Raw genomic sequence first — 17,068 nt, forward strand, 5'->3', positions numbered from 1 at the left:
TTGACAAAGATTCTCTCTTTGACAAACTTTAGACAGCCTCCTCTGAGCCCTCTTTTACACCAGGCCTCATCCTCGGGCCATGTCTTTGGCCTGCCTAAGCTAGTCTTAGTTAAGAATCCTGCTAAGTCATTTCCTTCCTACCCCTTCATGCCTGATCACCCTTGATATCTGAGCAGCTTCCTCATCCTCCACCTTTGATATGTAAGTATCTGGCTTGTCTTCAGCAAAAATCTTGTTAGACCAGCTTAGCAAGAAACCCCCTACTCTTGATGTCTACTCTTAGTAATCTTCCATCCACTGACCCTCTCAATCTTGGCTATAAATCCCCAGTTATCAAGTTTCAGAATAAATTTTCTTTTTTTTTCTTTTTCTTCTATGGTTTTCACTTCCATTTCCTTGTATATCTTTTTTAAAGTATGTTTTTTGTAGATCGTATATGATTAGGTCTTGCTTTTTATCCAATCTAACAATCTCTGCCTTTTAATTGGGGTGTTTGACCATTTATATTTGATGTTATTGTTCATATGGTTGGGTTTAAGCCTATCATCTTAATATTATTTTTCATTCTGTCCTATATTTTCTGCTTCATTTTTCCTGCCTTCTTTTGAATTGATTGAGGGGTATGTGTATGTGTTTGTTTTTATATTCCATTTATCTCCTTATTCCTTTTTCTTTTTAAGTGGTTGATCTAGGCTTTGTAATATACATATTTTATAATACACATCTTTATCTTCTCATAGCCTACTTTCAAATAATATTAGACTACTATAGGTATAATGTAAGAACTTTACAACAGTATACTTTCATTCCTCCCCTTTCATCTTTTATGCTATTTTTTTTTAAAACATCTTTATTGAAGTATAATTGCTTTACAATGGTATGTTAGCTTCTGCTTTATAACAAAGTGAATCAGTTATACATATACATATGTTCCCATATCTCTTCCCTCTTGCGTCTCCCTCCCTCCCACCTTCCCTATCCCACCCCTCTAGGTGGTCACAAAGCACCGAGCTGATCTCCCTGTGCTATGCGGCTGCTTCCCACTAGCTATCTATTTTACATTTGGTAGTGTATATATGTCCATGACACTCTCTCACCCTGTCACATCTCACCCCTCCCCCTCCCCATATCCTCAAGTCCATTCTCTAGTAGGTCTGTGTCTTTATTCCCATCTTGCCACTAGGTTCTTCATGACCTTTTTTTTTTTTTCCTTAGATTCCATATATATGTGTTAGCATACTGTATTTCTTTTTCTCTTTCTGACTTACTTCACTCTGTATGACAGACTCTAACTCCATCCACCTCATTACAAACACCTCCATTTCATTTCTTTTTAGGGCTGAGTAATATTCCATTGTATATATGTGCCACATCTTCTTTATCCATTCATCCGATGATGGACACCTAGGTTGCTTCCATGTCCTGGCTATTGTAAACAGAGCTGCAATGGATATTTTGGTACATGACTCTTTCTGAATTATGGTTTTCTCAGGGTATATGCCCAGTAGTGGGATTGCTGGGTCGTATGGTAGTTCTATTTTTAGTTTTTTAAGGAACCTCCATACTGTTCTCCATAGTGGCTGTATCAATTTACATTCCCACCAACAGTGCAAGAGTGTTCCCTTTTCTCCACACCCTCTCCAGCATTTATTGTTTCTAGATTTTTTGATGATGGCCATTCTGACCGGTGTGAGATGATACCTCATTGTAGTTTTGATTTGCATTTCTCTAATGATTAATGATGTTGAGCATTCTTTCATGTGTCTGTTGGCAATCTGTATATCTTCTTTGGAGAAATGTCTATTTAGGTCTTCTGCCCATTTTTGGATTGGGTTGTTTGTTTTTTTGTTATTGAGCTGCATGAGCTGCTTGTAAATCTTGGAGATTAATCCTTTGTCAGTTGCTTCATTTGCAAATATTTTCTCCCATTCTGAGGGTTGTCTTTTGGTCTTGTTTATGGTTTCCTTTGCTGTGCAAAAGCTTTTAAGTTTCATCAGGTCCCATTTGTTTATTTGTGTTTTTATTTCCATTTCTCTAGGAGCTGGGTCAAAAAGGATCTTGCTGTGATTTATGTCATAGAGTGTTCTGCCTATGTTTTCCTCTAAGAGTTTGATAGTGTCTGGCCTTACACTTAGGTCTTTAATCCATTTTGAGTTTATTTTTGTGTATGGTGTCAGGGAGTGTTCTAATTTCATACTTTTACATGTACCTGTCCAATTTTCCCAGCACCACTTATTGAAGAGGCTGTCTTTTCTCCACTGTATATGCTTGCCTCCTTTATCAAAGATAAGGTGACCATATGTGCGTGGGCTTATCTCTGGGCTTTCTGTCCTGTTCCATTGATCTATATTTCTGTTTTTGTGCCAGTACCAAACTGTCTTGATTACTGTAGCTTTGTAATATAGTCTGAAGTCAGGGAGCCTGATTCCTCCAGCTCCATTTTTCGTTCTCAAGATTGCTTTGGCTATTCGGGGTCTTTTGTGTTTCCATACAAATTGTGAAATTTTTTGTTCTAGTTCTGTGAAAAATGCCAGTGGTAGTTTGATAGGGATTGCATTGAATCTGTAGATTGCTTTGGGTAGCAGAGTCATTTTCACAATGTTGATTCTTCCAATCCAAGAACATGGTATATTTCTCCATCTATTTGTATCATCTTTAATTTCTTTCATCAGTGTCCTATAATTTTCTGCATACAGGTCTTTTGTCTCCCTAGGTAGGTTTATTCCTAGATATTTTATTCTTTTTGTTGCAATGGTAAACGGGAGTGTTTTCTTAATTTCACTTTCAGATTTTTCATCATTAGTATGTAGGAATGCAAGAGATTTCTGTGCATTAATTTTGTATCCTGCTACTTTACCAAATTCATTGATTATCTCTAGTAGTTTTCTGGTAGCATCTTTTGGATTCTCTGTATAGTATCATGTCATCTGCAAACAGTGACAGCTTTACTTCTTCTTTTCTGATTTGGATTCCTTTTATTTATTTTTCTTCTCTGATTGCTGTGGCTAACACTTCCAAAACTATGTTGAATAATAGTGGTGAGAGTGGGCAACCTTGTCTTGTTCCTGATCTTAGTGGAAATGGTTTCAGTTTTTCACCATTGAGGACAATGTTGGCTGTGGGTTTGTCATATACGGCCTTTATTATGTTGAGGAAAGTTCCCTCTATGCCTACTTTCTGCAGGACTTTTATCATAAATCGGTGTTGAATTTTGTCGAAAGCTTTCTCTGCATCTATTGAGATGATCATATGGTTTTTCTCCTTCAATTTGTTAATATGATGTATCATGTTGATTGATTTGCGTATATTGAAGAATCCTTGCATTCCTGGAATAAACCCCACTTGATCATGGTGTATAATCCTTTTAATGTGCTGTTGGATTCTGTTTGCTAGTATTTTGTTGAGGATTTTTGCATCTATGTTCATCAGTGATATTGGCCTGTAGTTTTCTTTCTTTGTGACATCTTTGTCTGGTTTTGGTATCAGGGTGATGGTGGCCTCGTAGAATGAGTTGGGGAGTGTTCCTCCCTCTGCAATATTTTGGAAGAGTTTGAGGAGGATAGGTGTTAGCTCTTCTCTAAATGTTTGATAGAATTCGCCTGTGAAGCCATCTGGTCCTGGGCTTTTGTGTGTTGGAAGATTTTTAATCACAGTTTCAATTTCAGTGCTTGTGATTGGTCTGTTCATATTTTCTATTTCTTCCTGGTTCAGTCTTGGCAGATTGTGCATTTCTAAGAATCTGTCCATTTCTTCCAGGTTGTCCATTTTATTGGCATAGAGTTGCTTGTAGTAATCTCTCATGATCGTTTGTATTTCTGCAGTGTCAGTGGTTACTTCTTTTTCATTTCTAATTCTATTAATTTGAGTCTTCTCCCTTTTTCTCTTGATGAGTCTGGCTAATGGTTTATCAATTTTGTTTATCTTCTCAAAGAACCAGCTTTTAGTTTCATTGATTTTTGCTATTGTTTCCTTCATTTCTTTTTCATTTATTTCTGATCTGATCTTTATGATTTCTTTCCTTCTGCTAGCTTTGGGGTTTTTTTGTTCTTCTTTCTGTAATTGCTTTAGGTGCAAGGTTAGGTTGTTTATTCGAGAGGTTTCCTGTTTCTTAATGTAGGCTTGTATTGCTATAAACTTCCCTCTTAGAACTGCTTTTGCTGCATCCCATAGGTTTTGGATCGTCGTGTCTCCATTGGCATTTGTTTCTAGGTATTTTTTGATTTCCCCTTTGATTTCTTCAGTGATCACTTCGTTATTAAGTAGTGTATTGTGTAGCCTCCATGTGTTTGTATTTTTTACAGATCTTTTCCTGTAATTGATATCTAGTCTCATAGCGTTGTGGTCGGAAAAGATACTTGATACGATTTCAATTTTTTTAAATTTACCAAGGCTTGATTTGTGACCCAAGATATGATCTATCCTGGAGAATGTTCCATGAGCACTTGAGAAAAATGTGTATTCTGTTGTTTTTGGGTGGAATGTCCTATAAATATCAATTAAGTCCATGTTGTTTAATGTATCATTTAAAGCTTGTGTTTCCTTATTTATTTTCATTTTGGATGATCTGTCCATTGGTGAAAGTGGGGTGTTAAAGTCCCCTACTATGATTGTGTTACTGTCGATTTCCCCTTTTATGGCTGTTAGTATTTGCCTTATGTATTGAGGTGCTCCTATGTTGGGTGCATAAATATTTACAATTGTTATACCTTCCTCTTGGATCGATCCCTTGATCATTATATAGTGTCCTTCTTTGTCTCTTATAATAGTCTTTATTTTAAAGTCTATTTTGTCTGATATGAGAATTGCTACTCCAGCTTTCTTTTGATTTCCATTTGCATGGAATATCTTTTTCCATCCCCTCACTTTCAGTCTGTATGTGTCTCTAGGTCTGAAGTGGGTCTCTTGTAGACAGCATATATATGGGTCTTGTTTTTGTATCCATTCAGCCAGTCTGTGTCTTTTGGTGGGAGCATTTAATCCATTTACATTTAAGGTAATTATCGATATGTATGTTCCTATTCCCATTTTCTTAAATGTTTTGGGTTTGTTATTGTAGGTGTTTTCCTTCTCTTGTGTTTCTTGCCTAGAGAAGTTCCTTTAGCATTTGTTGTAAAGCTGGTTTGGTGGTGCTGAACTCTCTCAGCTTTTGCTTGTCTGTAAAGGTTTTAATTTCTCTGTTGAATCTGAATGAGATCCTTGCTGGGTAGAGTAATCTTGGGTGTAGGTTTTTCTCCTTCATCACTTTAAGTATATCCTGCCACTCCCTTCTGGCTTGCAGAGTTTCTGCTGAAAGATCAGCTGTTAACCTTATGGGGATTCCCTTGTGTGTTATTTGTTGTTTTTCCCTTGCTGCTTGTAATATGTTTTCTTTATATTTAATTTTGGATAGTTTGATTAATATGTGTCTTGGTGTGTTTCTCCTTGGATTTATCCTGTATGGGACTCTCTGTGCTTCCAGGACTTGATTAACTATTTCCTTTCCCATATTAGGGAAGTTTTCAACTATAATCTCTTCAAATATTTTCTCAGTCCCTTTCTTTTTCTCTTCTTCTTCTGGGACCCCTATAATTCGAATGTTGGTGCGTTTAATGTTGTCCCAGAGGTCTCTGAGACTGTCCTCAGTTCTTTTCATTCTTTTTTCTTTATTCTGGTCTGCAGTAGTTATTTCCACCATTTTATCTTCCAGGTCACTTATCCGTTCTTCTGCCTCAGTTATTCTGCTATTGATCCCATCTAGAGTATTTTTAATTTCATTTATTGTGCTTTTCATCGTTGCTTGGTTCCTCTTTAGTTCTTCTACGTCCTTGTTAAATGTTTCTTGCATTTTGTCTATTCTATTTCCAAGATTTTGGATCATCCTTACTATCATTATTCTGAATTCTTTTTCAGGTAGACTACCTATTTCCTCTTCATTTGTTAGGTCTGGTGTGTTTTGACCCTGCTCCTTCATCTGCTGTGTGTTTTTCTGTCTTCTCATTTTGCTTATCTTACTGTGTTTGGGGTCTCCTTTTCACAGGCTGCAGGTTCGTAGTTCCCGTTGTTTTTGGTATCTGTCCCCAGTGGCTAAGGTTGGTTCAGTGGGTTGTGTAGGTTTCCTGGTGGAGGGAACTAGTGCCTGTGTTCTGGTGGATGAGGCTGGATGTTGTCTTTCTGGTGGGCTCGTCCACGTCTGGTGGTGTGTTTTGGGGTGTCTGTGGCCTTATTATGATTATAGGCAGCCTCTCTGTTAATGGATGGGGCTGTGTTCCTGTCTTGCTAGTTGTTTGGCATAGGGTGTCCAGCACTGTAGCTTGCTGGTCGTTGAGTGAAGCTGGGTCTTGATGTTGAGATGGAGATCTCTGAGAGATTTTCGCTGTTTGGTATTACGTGGAGCTGGGAGGTCTCTTGTGGACCAGTGTCCTGAAGTTGGCTCTCCCACCTCAGAGGCACAGCCCTGATGCCTGGCTGGAGCACCAAGAGACTTTCATCCACACAGCCGGCCCGCCGGCCCCACGACTGTCGCAGCTTCGGCCGCCGGGGCACCTCCAGAGCCGGCAGCCTCAGTGAGGTCGCCCTCCCCTCGGGCTCTGGGGCAGTTCCGTGACGGCGGAGGGAAGAGACCCCGAGCCGGGAGTTCCAGCTCTGCGGAAACGCGGGCTCTTTTTTATGCTATTTTTGTCATGCATTTAACTTCTACATACTATAATCTCCACAATACACTATTGTAATATTTGCTTTGAATAGTCTATATATTGTATAATTAATAATGTTGCCATGAACTGTGTTCATTCATTCTTTTTTTCCCCAATTTTATTGAGATACAATTGAAATATAACATTGTATTAGTTTAAGGTATACAACATAATGATTTAATGTGTAAATATATTGTGAAATGATTACCACAGTAATAAATTTAGTTAGCATCCATCACCTCACATAGTTACAATTTCTTTTTCTTTTGCTGAGAAATTTGAAGACCTACTCTCTTAGCAACTTTCAAGTCTACACTATTGTCACCATACTGTACTTTACATCTCCAGAACTCATTTATCTTACAACTGGAAATTTTTATCTTTTGACTCTCCTCACCCATTTTGCCCACCCTTTAACCCCTGCCTCTGGCAACCACCAGTCTGTTCTCTGTATCTATGAGTTTGGTTTTTTAGATTTAAGTGAGATCATACAGTATTTGTCTTTCTCTGACTTATTTCACTTAGCATAATACCCTCAAGATCTATTCATGTTGTTACAAGCAGCAAAACTTCCCTGCTTTCTAGGGCTGAATGTATATGTATATACCACATTTTCTTTATTCATTCATCTGTCAGTGGACACTTAGGTTGTTTCCATGTCTTGGCTATAGTAAATAATGCTGCAGTGAACATGAGGGTGCAGATGTATTTTAGAGATAGTGATTTCATTTCCTTAGGATATATTAATCAGAAACGGAGTTCCTGAATTATATGGTAGTTTTTTTGTTTTTGTTTTTTAAAGACCCTGGTGAGGCATAGTTAGAGGCCTCCTCACCCAGTTGTCATCTTCCAAAACAGTGGCTGCCTCACTCCCTTTCCCGCACTTGGAGTTCTTCATGGTAGTTCTATTTTTAATTTTTTTGAGGAACCTCCATACTATTTTCCATAGTGGCTGCACCAATTTACATTCCCACCAAGAGTGCACAGGGTTCCCTTTTCTCCACATCCTCACCAATACTTGTTATTTCTTGTCTTTTTGATAGTAGCCATTCCAGCAGGTGTGAGATAATATCTCACTGTGGTTTTGATTGCATTTCCCTGATGATCAGTGATGTTGAGCACCTTCTCATGTACCTGTTGACCATTTGTGTCTTCTTTGGAAAAATGTCTACTCAGTTCCTCTGCCTATTTTTTAATCAGGTTGTTTGTTTTTTTGCCATTGAATTGTACGAGTGCCTCTTATACTTTGGATATTAGCCCCTTATCAGATATATGATTTGCAAATATTTTCTCCCGTTCTGTAAGTTGCATTTTAATTTTGTTGATGGTTTCTTTTGCTGCGCAGAAGCTTTTTAGTTTGATGTAGTCCCACTTGTTTGTTTTTACTTTTGTTGCCTTACTTTTGTTGTAAAATGCAAAAAATCATTGTCAAGACCGATGTCAAGGAGCTTATCCTCTATGTTTTCTACTAGGAGTTTTATGGTTTCAGGTCTTACATTCAAGTCTTTAACCCATTTGTGTTGATTTTTGTGTATGGTGTAAAGTAGGGGTCCAGTTTCACTGTTTTGCATGTGGCTGTTTGGTTTTCGCAGCACCATTTAAAAGACTATCCTTTCCCATTGTATATTCTTGGTTCCTTTATCATAAATTAATTGACCATATATCATAAATTAATTGTGTGTTTATTTCTAGGCTCTACTTTGTTCCATTAATCTATGGGTCTGTCTTAATACTAGTACCATACTGTTTTGATTACTACAGCTTTGCAATATAGTTTGAAATCATGAAGTGTGATGCCTCCAGTTTTGTTCTTTCTCAAGATTGCTTTAGCTAATCGGGCTTTAGTGGTTCCATTCAAATTTTAGAATTATTTGTTCTAATTTTGTGAAAAATACCATTGGTATTTCGATAGGGATTGCATTGAATCTGTAAATTGCCTTTGAGTAGTATGGTCATTTTAATAATCTTAATTCTTCCAATCCATGAGCATGGAATGTCTTCCATTTATTTGTGTCTTCTTCAATTTCTTTCATTTTGAGTGTGGAGCTCTTTCACCTCCTTGGTTAAATTTATTTCTAGGTATTTTATTCTTTTTGATGCATTTATAAATGAGATGGTTTTCTTAATTTCTTTTTCAGATAGTTGGTTGTTAGTATATAGAAATGCAACTGATTTTTGTATGTGAATTTTGTATCCTGCAACCTTACTGAATTTTTCATTAGTTCTAACATTTTTTGGTGACATCTTTAGAGTTTTTTTATATAAAATATTATAACATCTGGAAATAGAGATAATTTTACTTCTTTCTTTCCAATTTGGATGCCTTTTATTTCTTTTTCTTGATTAATTGCTCTGGCTTGGACTTCCAATACTATGTTGAATAAAAATGGAAAGAGTAGGCATCCCTGTTTTGTTAATGAGATTAAAGGAAAAGCTTTCAACCCTTCACTGTTGTATGATGTTGTGGGCTTGTCATATATGGCCTTTATTATCTTGAGGTATGTTCCCTCTATACCCAAATTGTGGAGAGTTTTAATCGTGAATGGAAGTTGAATTTTCCAGATGCTTTTTCTGCATCTATTGAGGTGATCATATGATTTTTATCCTTCATGTTGTTAATGTGATATATTACATTGATTGACTGGTGGATGTGGAACCATCCTTGCATCCCTGGAATGAATCCTATTTGGGTCATTGTCTATAATTCTTTTAAATTGTTATATTCGGTTTGCTAATGTATTGTTGAGGATTTTTCCATCTATGATTTATGATCGTTTTTAATGTCTTCTCTTTTTTATAAATTTTGTTAATGTTAATATACCTAGTGAGTTTCTCCTTTTGACTGTTATTCCATCTTTTCCCCCTAAAGTATATTAAGTGTTATTTCACTATCAAATCTATCCTGTTTTCAACAACAACAAAAAACTATCTTTAAAGATAGGTTTCAGTAGTTCAATGGCTTCTTGATGTGTTCTTCTGTTATTTGACTTTTATATATCATATAGTTCTTAGTTTAAATATAAATTTAATTCTGTTTTTTCTCATTGTATAGAATTAATTACCTCACAGATTAACCTCAGATTAATTTATGTAAACAAATTAAAAATAATGGATAAATACATCTAGGTTCTACATTTAAAATCATCATCCTGGGATTTCCCTGGTGGTCCAGTGGTTAAGACTCCGTGCTTCCACTGCAAGGGGTGAAGTTTCCTTCCCTGGTCAGGGAAGATCCCCCATGCTGCAGGGTGCGGCCAAAAAAAAAAAAAATCATCATCCTGAGTCCACTTTCAGGATGATTCTGAGCCATTCATTAATCATTGCTCTTAAGATGACTTTAGGGAATTCCCTGGCAGTCCAGTGATTAGGACTCGGCACTTTCACTCCTGAGGGCATGGGTTCAATTGCTGGTCGGGAAACTAAGATCCCCTAAGACACGTGGCACAGCAAAAAAAAAAAAGATGACTTTAATGCCAATTTTAATACTGCTAGTCCAACAAATGGTGGTAACTGGAAATTGTTACCATTGTCTTTAAGACCTTGACTCTAACCAGTTTATGTCGTGTCCTCGATGGTTGTCATTCTTTTAAAGGTGTGCCTTGCCCTGTCAATTTGTACGACTCTAATTTCAAAGGGATCATCATCTGTCACATTGTCACTCCTTTTTTATTTTTTCTCATAATTTACATGTGCAAAGTCACAGAGCTGTTAGGTACGAGAGCCAAGATTCAGAGGCCAACACATGTTTTTACTTTTGTTTTTGTTTTTTAATATTTATTTATTTTCCTTATTTTTTAGCTGCATTGGGTCTTAGTTGCAGCACATGGGATCTTCGTTGAGGGATGTGGGATCTTTTGTTACAGTGCGTGGTCTCTTCATTGCGGTGCTCGGGCTTCTCTCTAGTTGTGGCATGTGGGCTTCTGTCTAGTTGTGGCATGAGGGCTCAGAGCGCATGGGATCTGTAGTTTGCAGCACATGGGCTCTGACGTTGAGGCGCGCAAGCTCAATAGTTGTGGCGAGTGGGCTTAGTTGCCCTGCGGCATGTGGGATCTTAGTTCCCCTACCAGTGATCGAACCCGTGACCCCTGCATTGGAAGGCGGATTCTTTACCACTGGACCATCAGGGAAGTCCCGAGTCACTCCTTTATAGCAGTGGAAAACATTATGCTACTAATACTAAGTCATTGAAATAGTAAATCCCGCTGGTCTTGAGATTCTAATTTTCCCAGGCATGTTCACATGGCTATTTTTCAGAAAAGGATTGACATATCGGGCCTGAGACTGGTATCCTTGGAAAGGCCAGCTTGTAAGGTTAGCCTTTGGCTAGCATCTGGAAACTAGAATTTCAGGAGGATTTCCCCCCCATTCTTTAACTTGATAAGAGTAATTTACTGTGCCTGTATTATTTAGGCAAACAGTATGGTTAAAGCTGAAGACCTGCTTTCCTTCTGGGAGTCTGGAATTTTGGTATGTCCAAGGCAGAGGACCACCCATGACCAACTAGCCATAAAAATCCTGGGCACAGAGCCTCTAATAATCTTCTTTGGTAGACAACATTTCATATGTGTTATCACAGTTTGTTGCTGGAAGAATTAAGTTTATACTGTGTGACTTCATGGGGAAAGGACTCTTGGAAGTTTCCATCTAGTTTCCTTCAGACTTTTACCCCATGTACCTTTTCTCTTCGCTGATTTTGCTTTATATCCTTCTGCTGTAATAAATCTTAACCATGAGTAAAGCTACATGCTGAATCCTGAGTTCTCCCAGCAAATCACCAAACCCAGGGGAGATATTAGGGACCCCCAACACAGGTATCGTGGCTATGGGTTAAGTCATTTTTTGAATTTTTCAAAAATGAATACATGATGAGAATTATTCATTGTGTTTGTGTTTTACCTTTCTTTCACTTTAGAGAGGTAACTGAAATTCGTGAAATCACCAGAAAATCAGTTCCCCGCAATTCCTTAGAAAGTGCTGAGTACATTAAAGTCATAACAGGTTTATTAAATGCAAAAGACTTTCGTGATCGTATTAATGGGATTAAGCAGCTTTTATCAGATACTGAAAACAATCAAGAGCTTGTTGTTGGAAACATTGTGAAGGTAAGGACTGTCAAAATTAATTTTCATTTTCAATCTGTGGTTAATAAAGTTCATTAGCATAAAAAATTGCCCTATTTCTTAATATTTTATATATATATTACTTTAAAGTGTTAAACTTAGTGAGAAGAATGCACTGCTTAGGTTTTGCTATGTTAAAAGCATTCTAGAACAATTGAAAGTAATTGAGGAAAAAGGTAAGAAAATAGCAGTTTATTTGTTTGACTCGTCCCACTAGATGGTAACTCCTTGAAAGCTCTGTATTCTCAGAGCTCTTAGAACCTGGCATTCAGTAAATATATGTTGAGTGAGGGAGTTCCTTGTTGGCCTCATGGTCATTATTCTGGGCTTTCACTGCCATGGCCTGAGTTCAATCCCTGGTCGGGGAACTGAGATCCCTGCAAGCCATGAGGTACGACCCAAAAAAAAAAAAAAAAAATGTTGAGTGAATCAATAAGTATTTTAAAAACCAGGGCATTTAAGAGACTTGATATTACTAAGGAATAGATAATAAAAGTTTTCATATGTAGGTTAGAAATCTGCGTATGCTAGTTTTTATATATTATGTTAATATATATTTATAAATATATATTTATATTTTATAATTTATATAGGAAGACAAGAAGCAATAGAAAGGGAGACAGTAGTAAATTAATAAATGTTAGTGGTACCAGAGTATAGATTACTTATGCTTCATCAGAGTTTAGTTCAGTTAATCCCATTAGTAATTTATTCATTAAATTCCATTTTAAATTTGTATTAGGTTCATTAAACTTGGCAAACATACTATAACAACTCTATTCTAGTGGTGGTGTCTCTTAATTTTCAGAAGAAAAGTACCATGTTACCATGTCATGGGAATCAGAAAGTTACATTTTCTGATATCTGTAGAGTAATTTTCATATATCTATATCTATATGTATCAGGAATTATTAGTTAATAGTCTTGGTTTCACAGAATAGCTCTTCCCTCACCTGATATAGGTAAAGAATTGCTTAGCATTCACTTTATTATATCTTGAAGTTATGAAAGCTAAGAATTAGAAGAGCAAGGAACAATTGTTTAAGTACTCAGGTTAAGAGGTAATAATAAAAACTTTACTCTGAAATTGCATCTAAAATTCTCATAAGAAACCTAAATTGAGACTAAGTTAAATCTCTGTAGTAAAATGGACATGTCTACTTCTGTTACAAATAGAGATAAGAATAGAAACTTTTCTTAAGTTCTTAAAGTTAGCTAAACCTGCACATTTCAGAAAACAGCATTTTTATCACATTTATAGTAAATCAGTTATCTGTGTACTGAACCAAATTTCTCAACCTTAATTTAGTAGGATGTCTTTTTAGGTGATGTTTGAAGCCTTCTCTTTTTGCTATAAGAAGATTGGACACTTAGATTTAGCATCAGAATTTTTATAAAGTTCCTATTGTCTAAGTTCAAGTTAAGTAAGATGTGTGTGTGTTTTTAAATAGTACATTTCTCCTTTAGTAGGATGAATACTATGAAATGTCATAAGGAATTTAAATATAATAGATATCAACATTATTTCACTTTAAATAATTTACCAATTTACTTCCAGATCTTTGATGCTTTTAAATCTCGACTTCATGATTCCAATAGTAAAGTAAACCTGGTGGCCCTAGAAACAATGCACAAAATGATTCCTTTGCTTAGAGACAACTTATCTCCTATAATCAACATGCTCATCCCAGCAATAGTAGATAACAATCTGAATTCCAAGAATCCAGGCATCTATGCTGCTGCCACAAATGTTGTTCAGGCACTGAGTCAGCATGTAGGTAAGAAATCTTACTTTGGCATTCAAATTATTTTGGCTTTACTTTCGCATTTTCTGATTCTACACATTTTCTATAATGCTGAAAACCTAGCTGTTAAATTTTTGTCAATTAATGTTGTGACAGAATTTTTTTATTTTCTCAGTAGCAGTTTTAATTATTTTTGTGATTAAATACCATCCCATTAAATTGATTTTCTCTTCCCTTCTTTTTGACTTTTTCAATTCTTATTTTCTACCTCAACTTCATATCTGATACAAAATTAACTCAAAATGGATCACAGATTTAAATGTAAAATTTAACTGTAAAACTTTCAGAACACATGAGAAAATCCTTAGGACCTATGCTTGGTGAAAAAAAAGAAAAAAAGTATGATCCAAAAAAAGTCCATAAATTGGACTTCATCAAAATGTAAAACATTTACTTTGCAAAAGACCTTATTTTTTTTACATGAAAATATTTATTTTTGTGTTACAAAAACAAAAATAAATCCAAGCAGATAATGAAATAAACATATTTTTTAAGTGTCCATCCTGGGCTCTCTGTCCTAGAAGTTAGTAAACAGTTCAAGTTTAGGTTGCTTCATACTTGTTCTGGATGCTATGAGGTCTCCATCTTAGAACCATATTTCTGTAGTTTAGCTTGTAACTAATTGGACAAGTCATCCTCTATGTCATCATCCCAATTATCCTCCCAGACAAACTGCAGATTTGGAGGAAATATTTGCAAACCACATATCTGATAAATATGTATATCTGGAATATATAAAAAACTCTTGGGAATTCCCTGGCGGTCCAGTGATTAGGACTCCGTGCTTCCACTGTAAGGGGGCCTGGGTTCGATTCCTGGTCGGGGAACTAAGATCCTGCAAGCCGTGCGGTATGGCCCGGCAAACAAACAAACAAATTAATAAATAATAAATAAATTTTAAAAATAAATAAATAAATAAAAAATAAAGAAGTCTTAAAACTCAACATTAAAAAAAAATCTAATTAGAAGATGGGCAAAAGATGTGAAGAAACACTTATATGGATGGCAAGTAAACACATGAAAAGATGTTTAACATCCCCAGTCATTAGGGAAATGCAAATACAAATTAAGACCATAATCATTACACAAGTGTATTAGTCTGTTCAGGTAGTTAAAACAAACTACCACAGCCTGGGTGGCTTAAAAACAACAAACAGTTATTTCTCACAGTTCTGGAGCCTGGGAAGTCCAAGATCAAGGCACCAGCAGATTTGGTGCTGAGTGAGGGCCCTCTTCCTGGTTTATAAATAGCCATCTTCTGGCTGTGTCCTCACATGGTGGAAGGGGCAACGGAGCTCTTTGGAGCCTCTTTTATAAAGGCACTAATCCCATTCCCATAGAATAGTTCCCATAGAATAGTTCTGTATCTTAACTGTACTGATAGTTTCACAAATCTATACATGTGATAAAATGACTTAGAATTATATACACATATTGTACCAATGTCAGATTCCTTGTTTTGATGTGTACTATAATCATGTGAGATGTAACATTTGGGTGAAAGTACACAAGACCTCTCTGTACTGTCTTTGCAACTTCCTGTGAAACTATGAAATTAGAGATTTGAAAAAAATCAGTAAAGGTAAAAACTATCCCCAAAATTTCAATTCTTTTTTTTTTTTTGATAAACCTATGTACTATCATTTGGAATAAGATGCCTAGGAGATAGGCAGTTCTTTTTCTTTTTTATACCATATGACAGCTCCTTTAATATTCTGTGAGGTATTTTTATTTCTCATTTGCTGTAAGAATATTACTCTGTTAAGGTTTTATAGAGAATTTTAAAAAGTGTTTAACTATGTAGATTAAATCTTTCTAACACATTTGCATTCACTTGCGTGGATTTTTTTTCCTTTCAATGCTATGTAATGGAAAATAAATAAGATCTTGTAACTCTTTAAACATGTGTCTCTGTGTTATTCTTTTTGTTTAGATAATTACTTACTTCTACAGCCATTTTGCACAAAAGCCCAGTTTTTAAATGGAAAGGCAAAACAGGATATGACCGAAAAGCTTGCTGGTAAATATTTTTAAATTGTTATTTCTAAAGAAATAATTTATTGACTAAGGATAAACTGATGGACATTTCAATTCAATTTTAGGATAGCTACCAAACTCAATATCATTATCCAAGAAGTAGAAATAAATTGTATAATGATCCGAAAGAGGACCTTTTAAGACTTTTACCCAAAAATTTTCTTCAAAAGAATTTTATTCCTCTTTTCCCCAGTAAGTGTTTAGTCTTCTTGTTAGTAGAAGTAAACAGGATAAATAAAAAGACATTAAAATCAAATATTGGTACAGATGGAAAACAACTATTTCAAATTATGTATTTAATAAAAGGTCCATGAGTTAAAACTGTATATGTCTTGATTTAACTACATTTGGAAAACATTGAGATGAATTTTTGGTTTGGTTTCTGTCTTTACTACTTCTGCCTGTCATATATAGATTTCTAATACTTGAAGATCCCAATCTTTGGGAGCAAAGTTTCTGACTTTACTTTTTTTTAAGATACCAAACATTTCAGGGCAAATGGCATAGGGAAGAAGCTTAGTTTATTTTATATGCTTTTTAATTCTCAGAACTCGAATTTGTTTTTTTTTTTTAAACCTCACTGTTTACCATATTTTTGTGTTTCAGATATTGTTACGGAACTTTATCAAAGGAAGCCCCATGCCACAGAACAGAAAGTGTTGGTTGTTTTATGGCATCTCTTAGGGAACATGACAAATAGTGGCTCGCTGCCTGGAGCTGGAGGAAATATACGCACAGCCACAGCTAAATTATCAAAAGCACTTTTTACACAGATGGGTCAGAATCTGTTAAATCAGGCTGCATCTCAACCATCACATATAAAAAAGAGTTTAGAAGAATTGCTTGATATGACAATTTGAAATGAATTACGAATTTTTGATGAAATATGATGAACAGAACTGTTTACATGATGACAAATGAAAGTTTTTTAAAGTTAGATTTTCAGTGCCTGCACTTCTCATCCCATAAATTAAGTCAATAGCTATTTTTATTTGCAGCTTATGAGTACACATCTGTCCTATATCAACCCTATCACTTGCACCCATCACACAAAAATCTAAAATAATATAATCTAATATTCATGAAATCTGAGGCATGTGGAATGAATCCAATTTTAATATTTTTGAGAAAAGTCCTGCTCATTTGCACTATTTTATAGAAACTGAAATTTGTTGCCCTATATGTACAATTAGACTTTTAATTAAAAATATACTTTTTATTATGTAATCATGTTTTGCTATGTCTCATTACTCAGCCTTATTTTATGAAGTGGAAGAAAAGTCACTGAACTATGTTATCACAAACTAAGTTTTGTGTGCTATTTGTGAAAAACATGTATTTCTGAAATCAGTCTGCTAATATGATTGTGCAGTATTAGCTTGCTTTTGCTGCTGTGTTAATGTGATATATTTGCTTACCATTTGGGTTTAATCAT

General features: G+C 35.6%; 1 protein-coding gene across 1 annotated transcript in view; it reads left to right on the plus strand.

The window, feature by feature from the left end:
• Positions 1-16,815, plus strand: part of TOGARAM1 (TOG array regulator of axonemal microtubules 1) — an 84,163-nt gene extending 67,348 nt beyond the window's left edge. The window contains exons 18-21 of the mRNA XM_061182490.1: positions 11,584-11,773; positions 13,350-13,569; positions 15,530-15,616; positions 16,240-16,815. Of these exons, the coding sequence (XP_061038473.1) occupies positions 11,584-11,773; positions 13,350-13,569; positions 15,530-15,616; positions 16,240-16,493 (751 nt within the window). The 3' untranslated portion in view covers positions 16,494-16,815. The remainder of the gene's footprint in view (positions 1-11,583; positions 11,774-13,349; positions 13,570-15,529; positions 15,617-16,239) is intronic.
• Positions 16,816-17,068: the final 253 nt, after the last annotated feature.

This window comes from Eubalaena glacialis, chromosome 2, assembly GCF_028564815.1.
Source record: "Eubalaena glacialis isolate mEubGla1 chromosome 2, mEubGla1.1.hap2.+ XY, whole genome shotgun sequence".
NCBI lineage: Eukaryota > Metazoa > Chordata > Mammalia > Artiodactyla > Balaenidae > Eubalaena > Eubalaena glacialis.